At 39.4% G+C, this 11,818-nt stretch overlaps 1 protein-coding gene across 1 annotated transcript in view; it reads left to right on the top strand.

Annotated features, from left to right (window-relative positions):
• Window positions 1-37: 37 nt before the first annotated feature.
• Ostf1 (osteoclast stimulating factor 1) overlaps window positions 38-11,818 on the top strand; it is a 53,304-nt gene continuing 41,523 nt past the window's right edge. The window contains exon 1 of the mRNA XM_027940072.2: window positions 38-278. Within this exon, the coding sequence (XP_027795873.1) occupies window positions 245-278 (34 nt within the window). The 5' untranslated portion in view covers window positions 38-244. The remainder of the gene's footprint in view (window positions 279-11,818) is intronic.

Here is an 11,818-nt window from a genome sequence, read left to right as displayed (position 1 = left end):
CTTCCTCGTCGGCTCGGCGCGCGCTCGGGACGGCTTCGGCGGCCGCGGGGCGGGGCGAGCACTCTGCTGAGCTGCTCTGCCTGCGTCCGCTCTTCTCGTAGCAAAGGGTGGGCGCAGGTCCTCGGAGGCGCAGGACTGCCGGTCAGACAGAAAGAAACTGTGGGTCGCCTGGGGTGCCGGCTGACCGGGCGATCGGTTGGCTCTTCGTGCGCGGTCTTTAGGTTTAGCCGCTCAAAGAAGCGAGATGTCGAAGCCGCCTCCAAAACCAGTCAAACCAGGTAAGAGAGGCGCTCGCCGGTGCCTGGCTGCCTTGGTGCCCGGCGCTCCCTCTGCCACTTGGCAGGGCTGACCACCCACCTACCCGGCCCCGAGCCTCGCTTTCGAGATCGGACCCACCAGGAGGGAAGCTCCTAGCTTTGTTGCGTTCACTACAGGGGAGGAGTCACTAGAAAGCAAGAAGATTTCGAGGATTTAAAAATTTGTATATATTTCAAAGGAGTTGCCCTCGGTTTTGCAATCTTTTTTATCATTCGCTCCAACTTCCCAGAGTGTGTGATGGCAACATCCCATTGAAGCTTTCCGGCAAGACAGAGCCATCGATATGTCTGAAAAATAAGTATGTCTTGAAATGGTCTTTAGCCACTTCCTCTTTCTCAGTGTGTGTCACTGTCAAGTTGGAGTTCTTGACCGGCCTGAACGAACGGGAAGTGTGCTGTTTGCAGGGTGGGGTTGGGTGAGCGAGCCTCCTTTGTGACTTTTCAGAGGAGCAGTGTTTGAAATTGACCTCGGGATCTTGGGAAGAGCATGTAAAAAAAAAAAAAAAAAAAATCTATACTCGTGCTTTGGAAAGGAAGAACTTAGGCTGCTACAAGAGTAATTGGGCTGTTACTTTTTCGAAGTGTCACTTTACCGTGCAATGCTTGTCCTTTGCCTCTGCTCCCCCAATGATTTTGGCGTGCTAAACTGTAGACCGGTGAGAGCGCAAAGTTCCTCAAAGAAGTTTTCTTGGCTGATAGTCCTTGTTCATTTTTTTTTTTTTTTTTTTTTTACTCTGCCCTTCGAATATTTTTCTGTGATACGGAGAAACAAGCGCATTTAAAGGGACCCGTGCATTTCAGTTCATTACGGTAATAGGCATTCATTCACTCTGACGAATTCTCAGGTTTTTTCCCCCACTTGTAATCTTGTGTAACTTCGGTATTGGAAAGGCTGAAATTAACCTATTTATATCAAATTTGAAAGTGTCTTTCGTTGCAAGTGATAGAGTTTCAGCGACTAATTTTTTTCTCCATTTTTCTGAACTTTAGTCAAGCACTGCAACTTTAATAATTTTCCAGTTTTCTTTCTTTATGTTTGTACAGTGGCAGGATCAAGTCCCAGTATTTGAAAATAATGCACATCCTCACATATTTAAATTGTCTTTCACTGAGGACTTGGATTTTGTCCTGTTACAGGTGGAGAAGTTGCTGAGATTGGCTTTGCCCTGAGCTAAGATGAGGTGTGGCTAGAGTTGGGCTCTGCGCTGTATTGATATGGAATCTGATGCGAAATTTGCATTTTAAGTGCATATGTATGAGGTGGCAGCTTTCCAAACTCAGATGTAAATTAGGACCTCAAGTATCCAACAAAGCAGAGTTGTTTTTTGATAGCTGAATAAAGTACTTTTTTTAAAAAGAATGTCCGAAGGACCAATTCTTGGAGGATTTTCATCCCTTCCTACATATTGGAGTCTGTGCTGCATCTAGAGGGCCTTAGATTGAAATATGCTTGTGTTGTGTGAATGCATACTTGTGTATTCATGTATACCTGGGTGTGGTTTAGTGTGCTACCCATTGGGGATGCACTCCAGAAACCTTTTTGTTGTTGTTGTTGTTGTTGTTGTTATCTGACATCATTACTTTCTTCTTTTCCTCAACAAATTAGAAGGTACATGGTCAACATGACTTGTGTAGGGAGTACTTTGACTCTGCACTAATTTATAAATGAGATCCAAACATAAATAAAGTTAACATTGAAATTGGCTTGTTGGTTTAGTAGTTTTGGGGGGAGGTACTGGGGACTGAACTCAGAGGTGCTTTATCCTGGGTCCTTTTTAGTAGTTTTTATTTTGAGACAGGGTCTCCATAAGTTGTTGAGGCTGTCCTTGAACTTGTGATTCTCCTGCCTCCTGAGTATTTGGATTACAGGTGTAATAGTGCACTAATCATGAATGGTCATGTGCATTTTGGAGGTGGTGGGCAGAAAGTAGGAGAGGAAGGGGTTTCTAGTCTTCATTCAGACTCTGTTGTCATAGTGTACATAATAGTCACACCTTGGTTGGTAGAGCAAGAAGAATGGTGCTGCACTTTACTTTCTTGTCTTTGTAGGCAAGGTACATGGGTCAGTGTGTTCAAAGTAAGCTTGGAATTGGTGAGGGTATGTTTAATTTTTGGTTTATTGGTTTTTTTTAATACCCTACCTCATCCCAGAAGGACTTCTAAAAACATACAGTATCTGAGAAAGGAAAAAAAAAGATAAAGATTATGTAGAGGGAGAAAAGAATAATAAGAAGAAATGCAAAGTTAGCTTAAAGACAAGTGCATCCTAAGGACCTACAAATTTATGGAAGGAGGGCTGTAGATTTGGTTCTCTGCTTCAAGCAGAGAGATAAAAGACCAATTACAAGATCCCTAGTGCTCATAAAATTAAAATGTGTTACCTCCTCTGAGAAATAGTTATTTTAATGGCACCAAGATCTGAAACAAAATTTCCCCATGGGTTCTCTTACAGTGTTGGAGTTGACAGGACATTTTAATGAGAAATACAAGAGGGACGATCATAGTGATATTTCTTAAGGTTCTTTTAGAGCAAGATCCTGGCAAAACAACATGACTCAACCCAATAAACAATACTGAAAGAGGAGCTAGAGGAGGGGACAAGGAACTTACTGGAAGATTTGAATAGCAAGGTACATTAAGCTATAATGTGGGTTAGTGCATCTTTCAGGATATCAGCATGTGCCCAGCAAGGGACTATTCACAGAAGGAGGCTGCCCAGGTGAGTCCTAAGTAGATGTGGATGGAAGATGCTACTTATCACTATCCTGAGGATATATAAAGTTTCAGCTTGTTTGCATTTTTGGCTATATCCAGAATTTTTTTTGCTAAATGTTTTTTAGTAAATGTAGCTTATATTTTAGGCTCTGTATTGGACATTGGGGTTCCAAGGAACAATAAGGTAAGGTCTCATCCGTGAGGATCTTGAGTCAATTGAGGGTTGGACAACCCCCACGCAGGTTGGACAACCGATTTTATTAACGTATGCAGTTGTATTATTGGTAGTTGCTTGGTATGATTGTTCTTTTATCTGATCAGTATTAGTCTGTGCACTTTGTATATGTATTTATACATATGTATATTATGCTAGATCACCCCATATTTATAATTGGATGACTAATCTCACTCATTTTTTAAAAAAATCTTGTAATTAGAAATAAAATAACGTATTTTCTATTATAGAAAATATGGCAAGTAAGGTATACATAAACAATAAGTAAACTTAATTAAAATAAAAAAATCATCCCTACATCTAGTGATAATCATTGTTTATATTTGCTTGAATAGTCTCTTAAGTTTTCTTCTTCAAATCCATTTCATTTAAAAAAGAAAATGAAAACAAGTATCTTCAGAATGGTGTTTTAGCTTCAGTTTTAAATGTCTTGCTATAGTTGTTGTGTGTTCCGAGAATCTGTTCAATATGTATTGCCTATATTCTGCTCTAAATAGCAATTCTTTCACAGCTTGATGGTTGGTGCCTTGCTTACTCGTTTTTCTGTAGGATCACTTTTGGTTATTCCAAATTTGTCATGGAAACTCTCCTCTCTAATTTAGATGTGCCACCATGTAAATCTGTCTGCTGAGATGGGTCACGGTATTCAGATCATTCTTTATGGAACCCTTCTTTCCTTCTTCCAAATCAATGCAACCACTCACTTTTACACCCAGAGCATTTATGATGTTTTCAGCCACTCTTAGGAGCCTTGAACTTCAGTTGGGGTGAACCTACCTGGCTGTCAGAGTGGAGAAGACAAGACTTTTGTTCCTACAAAGAACATATTAAAGACTTAATTCTGGGACTTGATATATAGATAGGCAAAGGATATTGAATGGCAGTTGGACTTTCAAATCATCTTATTCTAGGTGGGTTTTATAACAATCCATTGTAGTTGGAAACCTGATGTCTGATCCTGGCCATTTCTTTCAAATGGCTTATTGATTTTGTTTGTGAAAGTAAAGCAACATAAATATTTCATGTGTCTTGTGGAAATAAGTTCATGGAACTTAGAAGAAGCAAATGTCAATATCCTGGGTTTTTCCGTCGGAAAAACATCAAAGATAATACAATATGTTATTTAAATAGCAGTTTTGAGAGAAGAAGGTCATCATCTAAAATAATCTGAACCTCTGTGTAGTGTCCTTCCCCCAAATAAATAAATTAATAAAAGGGGAGAGAATAGGGTTGACTTTGAAATATACACATGAATTATTCTTTTGTAAATGCCATGCTCCATTTATACCTGATGTCAGAATAAATTCTAAGAAGAGCATCTAGAAAATTCCAGGATGAGGATGACAAAGATAATAATAGTTGTCATTTACATGGTCCTGTTTCAGGCACTGCATCAAGCACTTAATATGGTCTGTCTTCCTTAGTTATGCTGACTTTCCTCTGAGATGAGTCCTAATTTCCCAGTTTTATGAATAAAGCAATACTTAGTAAGGTTAAGTAAACCACTTACAGTCTTAAAGCTACTGTGATTAGTGTTACCCAGGAATAGAACATAAACTTTACTTGAGTCTATGCATTTTAGGTAGAGACACCTGTGGGTTGGACCCACTCAGGTTGGACAACCAATTTTATTAACATATACAGTTGTATTATTGGTAGTTGCTTTGTATGACTGTTCTTTTATCTGATCAGTATTAGTCTGTGCATTTTGTAAGACTAGACCAATCTTGCATTTCCTTATAACTGCACAGCCACTGAACGTTTATGAATAACGGATACATAAAAATGTTTTGATACACAATAAAAAGTCTGTTTGAAGCAGGGGAGAGATTGTTTTGGCTGGGCTCTGTAGCTTTACTACAAAGTAGCAAAGACCTGAGGCTGTGTTGCTCTGCTCTGCACTCTTTTTTCTGGAAATGGTGGTGGTTCCATTTCTCTTGCATTTCCGTCATTCTCAGGGCTTGACTATCGTGTGATCAATGTGGTGAAATTTACCAATATTCCTCTTATACCTGATGCTGAATAAGTTGTCCTCACTCAGTTAATACACGGGGGAAGATATCCAAAAAAAAAAAAAAAAAAAAGAAAAGATGAGAGACAACTTTTAGTAGGCTAAAGTTAAGTGAACTTAATATTAAGTCAAGATATTCTATCAAACAAATTAAGAGTTTGGAAAAAAATTTTGTACCAATAGGGCTTTCTGGTTCTGCGTGGTATCCCATTGTATTATTATTATTTTTTTTTTTTGGACTGAAAGGAAAAAGAAGGTTTATTGCTTTGGTAGCAAAGGAGAAACATAGGGATTACTGTCCCAAAGGCTGTGATTCTGTTCATTAGCAGGAACAGGGGGCTTTTATAGAGGTAATTCAAAGGCTACATTCCGTGTGTTGGAATTGCAATTCACTTGTTAATTTGGGAGATAGTCATTTCTAAGATCTTCTGGTACTATCCCCAAAGTCTGGATGACTTCATTCTTATGATGAGTGACCATTGTACTCATTTAACCAGACCACTATTAATGTACATTTAGATTGTTTCCAATCTTTTGTTACTACAGTATTGCAAAACAAAGCTGTTTGCAAAATAAGGCTATTGTAACTTTGTAATAACAAAAAATAAATAAAGCCCTTGCAGTGGGATTTGTTGGGTCAGAGGGTATGTGCACTGGCATTTTCATAGACATTTCTAAATTGTTCATATCAGTTTACCTTCCTTACAAAAATGAGCATGCTTTCAGCGGAAAAATCTTAACACATTTGATTGGAGATATTATCCAAGTGTGAATCAGAGGACTGGGACGCATAGGGCAGGGAGCTTGGGGAGGATGAGAAGGTATCACAGAAGAAGGGTCATTGAAGCAGGTCTTGAATGCTGAGTAAGTTTGCTGAGCAACAAAGGGGGAATATTTGTGTAGTTCATTTGACTAAAGTAGAAATGAAATAAATATATTCTCTTATCCACATTTGACTGCAAAAGTGCTGAGGTTCTCTCTGAGAAGCCATGAAAACTCAGTGCACACACAGAACTGCAAACTGGAGAATTAATTTTTCTGAAATAAAGAGAAAGCCATTTATCTAATGTAACAGTTTGTGGGTCATGATCTTACTCTGCACAGAAAGCAATAATTTAAATGTATACCTGCCAGTCTTTTTTGCAGATGCATCTGCATATCTGTTTGTCAATGGTAATAGCTGTGGGTTAGTTTGCAGCCCCTGGTTAAAGAGAGTTAGCAGCTTCAAATCACTAAACAAATTACTGGTGCATCTGCTGCCACCACCTTTTTATTCTTGCTAGTCATGTCCCACTTTATGTTTGAACATCTATAGGACTTTTTGAAAATTATAAGGCAAATTTTTCATCTTACTCTTGGGGCAGGAGTTGAGGAAGAATATTTGTGTAGCTCAGTTGGCATGGGATTTTAAAACTTTAGCATCCCTTAGAATTTGAAAAGCGACTCTGGTTGTATAGTCTTGGGAGCCAAGAATGCACTTACTGTGGATCTTTTTCTTCCTCATGCTTCTGATTTCTCGGGAGTTGGTGGGCAATTCAGATTCAGAATAAAGAACACCCTGCAACCAATACTATTCCTGTTCATGCTAGAGGGATTAGCTCAGGCCCTTTACAAGAGCTGAAGGCCCCATAAAAAAGGTCTTTCTGATAACCGGATATACTAGGGATTTTGCCTGCTCCTGGAAAACTCATGGATTCCATTTCAGGATTCCCTTCTCCCCATGCAGGACTTAAATCAACTTACTCCTATAAGTCAAGAAATCTCTTCAACCTGGAGGTTATTTTGGAGTGGCTGAGTGTCTCCTGGAATTCTCCTGACTAAAGCCATCATTGGAGGAAAATCCTTCCAAGTCCCAGCTTTCTGAGTGTGAAGTGAGGTGGTTGGCTGAGAGAAGCCCCTTATGTCTTTTAGCACAGTTGACAGGTATCTCTGACTCCATATTTGGACGATTCCAGAGTCTCAGCTGTCTTTGCTTGAAAACCAGACTCTTGTGACTGTCTTTGACATGTTACTGGCTGAGGTTACAGATCTCTGGGTTAGCATGTGCTCTTTGTTTATTGGGGGCCTGTTGATTAGTCAGTATAGCTTTGGGAGGACTTGAATAGAAGGTGTTCTCATATTTTTCAGCCAAGAATATTGGCTGTGAAACATTGCAACAGAAATCCAAAGTTAGTACACTGAATTGTGTGTGCCAACCTTAAAATTGTTCAGCCTTATTTTTCTGCTGGAGAATAAATCCTGTTCTACTCCTCTGCATTTTGGTTCTAAATCTACATCACCCAAGGCAGCACTCACTGGAACCTTTAAGCTGGAATGTAAAGTAGGAGATGCTGCTTATGGCGACATCTCACTTCCTCTTTCTGGGAACCTTCCATTTGATAGGGCTTCTGGTTCTTGCCTAATGTCCTCCCACTCTTGTGGACCAATTGTGTGCTTAAATATTGCAACTCTAGGATTCCTTTGGGGGCCTTTAGGGTCCCCAGGATTTGCTACTGGCTTCTTAGAAGCTCTGTTTTTCACAACTGGCTTTTCCCTATTTTCTGGTTCGTGTTTGGAATGGGGTCTCTGATGTTTTGTTTTGTTTTTTTTGCACTAGAGATTGAACCCAGGTGTGCTTTACCACTGAGCCACACCCCCAGTCCTTTTTAGTTTTTATTTTAAGGAAGGGTCTTGCTAAGTTGCTGAAGGTCTAGCTTTGAATTTGCGATCTTCCTGTCTTGGCTTCCCAGGTTGCTGGGATTACAGGCATGTACCACCATGCTCAACATCTCTGATGCTTTGACACCTGTTCTGGCACTCCTTCTTGACTGGCATGTGGACACCTGCCTTTAATTTCATCTGCCTTTAATTCTTACCATTTATCTGTATTTTATTGTTAGACACAAGTCCATATTGTTTGGGCCTTTGGCTAACAGTATTGGTGCCTTTCTGAAGTGCTGTCGTCCTGTGGTTGCTCTGAGTCTCTGTCTACTCTTGAGTAGTCTGTGTAAGGGCTGGCTTTCCTCTTTAGGTCAATATTTGGCAGACTTCAGTGGCATGCCCATTGGCTATTTGAGTTTTTTTTTTTTTTTTTAAGTGATTGTACCAATTTACATCCAAACAAGTTTTATTTTTATTTTTATTTTTTTAGAGAATTTTAATATTTATTTTTTAGTTATCGGCGGACACAACATCTTTGTTTGTATGTGGTGCTGAGGATCGAACCCGGGCCACACGCATGCCAGGCGAGCGCGCTACCGCTTGAGCCACATCCCCAGCCCCGGCTATTTGAGTTTTGATGATGGCACCCCAGGATACTAGGGCCACGTACCCAGGGAGTTGCTTGCCCAGGATGGTCCCAGTGTTCTCACATCAACTGAAACTAGGTTTCCTCTCTCCTAAACTCTATAGGCTCTGAAAACAAATTTACTGTTTCTTATCTGATGACCAAATTCACCTTCAGTCTTAAACTAATCATTGATTTGTTGTAGCTCCCTTCCCCTAATATATTAAATATAAGATAAGCTATGAACAAGATTCTGAAAAGGAATTCCCTGTTTAACTGAATGACTCTAAGGATAGGACTTTAGGCATAAAAATTATCTAATAAGGTGGATAGTATAGTCTCCAGCCATGCACTGAACAGGAGAAGGCTGATTATAGTAATGGAAAATAAGCATTAGCTTTGGGATGAAGTTCTGATTACATAGTTTCAAATGACCTTGGTAGGTGACCTTGATATATCACTAGACTACTTGGGCCTTACTTTCTTCATTTTATTCTGAATCTGAATGAAGTCTACTTCAAACAACTTCTCACATTCCTAAATAATTTCAACTTGCACTTCTTCTTATAGATATCTGGGGCATTTTTAATTTTTCTCAGTTACTGCCAGTGTTTAGTATCAGGTGAATACAAACATGAAGAAATAAAACACTCCAACAGCTTTCCATCAGTCCAGATTTCTATGACAAGAAAACCGAGAGGAAAGGAGAGACGAAGGTTGGAGTGGAGGCATAATGTATTAATAGTTAAGCCTGATCCAATTTCATTTATGCTCTGACTACATAAGGCAGTGTTTTTTATTTTTATAGCTGACTAGGGAAAGAGAACCTTGAAGTGGCCTTGCAGGAATATGTCGGGTACTATATGCACAGATTCCAATGAGAGGATTGCAAAATGTGGTCATTTGTGAATGACCATTGAGTCAGTGAGGACTTTTATGTTTGGAAAGTATAAAGTTGATACTCAATAACATTAACTCTGTAGACCTGTAATCTAGGAATATGTTATCTACTAGTTTTTAGAAATTAATTCTTTATGCAAATTATGATTCAGAATCTTGCTTTCTTAAGAGCTGCCATCTTGTATTTTTTCCTGTTTATTTTGGAAGTGACAGTTTCGGTCATGGATTCAAGGCCAGATCCTGTTTTTAGGAAATTCTCACATTTGATTCTAGGGAGGAGTGTTTTGGTGCTTCTTTCTACAGGAGGAATGACAGGTCTTCCCTTAACAGAATGATTCTCTTTCCACTTATTGCTGTGCCATTTATGTTGGTCCACACAAGAAACCAAAAACCTCCTTTACCCTCCAGCAAAACAACATTTACATGTTTCTAGGGATTCTGATATAATGGCAATTTTGAGAACATAGAATTATACTAATGGGAATACATTTTATTGTTGTGGCTTAGAATTCAAATAAAATAATCTATTTGTAGTTAAAAATTATTGTAATGATCCTGAGTGTTAATTTTCCATTATCTTTAAAACCAGAGGTAAAGAACTGCAGTTTGTTAGGACAGATGACCAGAAGGTAGTTTACTTCTGCATGTGGACAGTGAGTTTAGAAGGAGAGCAAATTCCTAGGCTTATTCTGAAAAGCTACAATTTAGATGACCACTGCATATTGATGGCAAGCCACTGCCCCAGAGAATGCTGACATTTCCCTCTTCTGTCCTCTGGATAGAGAGGTTATTTTCACTGTCACCCCATCCATGTTTTACACAGCAAATAGTACTGCAGAATCTGGGACTTGGGTGGGGACTGGGGGCATTCCTAGAAATTTAAGGCCAAATTCCATTATCTCCATTCACTGTTTCTTCCTATCTACATCCCCATGTTCCTAAAAAGACAAAATGAGCTTCTGAGCATCCATCAGTGAAAAAGAGTGTTAAAAAAAAACAAAAAAAAAAACAACAGTCTGTGAGCAAAGTGCACCCTGGGGGATGGAGGTGGCCTTGGGCTTTGGAGTGGCTGAGAGGTAAGGCACTGAGGGTAGGTTTATGACTCTTAGGGTTGGTGCAACCCCTTACCCCAGGCCTTGAGAAAAAGGGGATTCTTACCTTAATGCTCCTGGAATTTACCCTGTTTTAATCACAACCCCACAAAACCAAGCTTTTCATTTGTCCTGCCTGGTCACTCTATGAGAAATTTCTAAAAGACTCCATTTTTGGGGACACTTCTTTTTTTTCCCCCAAATCTGAGTTGGTTTGGGAAAATACCTTGATATTTTGGATTAAGATTTTACCCTGGCCTTTTGGGAAGTCACTTAGATTCTTTGGGTCTTTCCAGAAGCTCCTGAGTTCTGACTAGCCCCTCCTTGCCATAAATAATCTTGACTCTCAGATAAGCCAGCCCAGAGCAGGAACTCACCACCTGGGACTTTTGCTGCTTGGCTGATGGGCTGAGCCTGCAGCCAGGTCTGTCCATGGGATGGAGGCATCATAACTTAGTGTCCCAGGCCCCCAGGCAAGCCTCACCACTGTTATGACAGGAAAGTGGCTGTTAGGAACGTGATGTAAACCTTCCAGGTAGTGCTGCTGTGACTTGAGAGGGCAGAGGTTAGGGAAACAGTTTTCAGGGTAAAGGCTGTAATGTCAGTGAGAGGATGGTATTGAGAGAAAGGAACACTTGAGACGTCTTGCTAGTTTCTTAGAGAGGGCGTCTTTGTATTCAGTTTCCTCTTTTTGGTTTTGTTGTCTTTTTTTTTTTTTTATTTTTTTATTTTTTATTGTTGGCTGTTCAAAACATTCAAGTGTGATGTTTTGTTGTCTTTTGAGATAGGGACTTTTGTAGTATTTTGACTGTGCTGCATAAGAACATTTGAATCCTTTTGTTTTCTGAACAGAGAGAAGTTCATTTCTCAAGGTATTATTGATTCTTTGCTCCTTTTCTTCTTGTGATTTTTTACTATTTTGTACACATCCAGATTCTTGTATTAACTATCAGCTACAGACTTGGCCTTTTGTGTCTATGGGGGCAGTTTTGAACACCTGGCTTCAGCTGAGTCCTGTCTCTAGTGATTCTTTTTCCTTTTTCTTACAGACTCTGTGTTTTCTTTTGTATATCAGGTTTGAAAGGGGTTCTGCTGTGAATAATGAGCACATTTTTAACATCATAGTGTCTTATTAGAATGTATCTTTATAGAGGGCTAAGACTAAGGTCATTTAAAATATATTTTGAGGACATTTCATTATTGCTAATAGTACCAGAAATGTATCTCTGAGAATTTTTTATTTAGTTTACAAACACTGGTTATACACATTTATGTAGTAAGTGT

This window comes from Marmota flaviventris, chromosome 13 (assembly GCF_047511675.1).
Source record: "Marmota flaviventris isolate mMarFla1 chromosome 13, mMarFla1.hap1, whole genome shotgun sequence".
NCBI classification, from domain to species: Eukaryota; Metazoa; Chordata; class Mammalia; order Rodentia; family Sciuridae; genus Marmota; species Marmota flaviventris.
The sequence above is the reverse complement of the archived record's forward strand: the minus strand, read 5'-3'. Positions and strand labels throughout refer to the sequence as shown.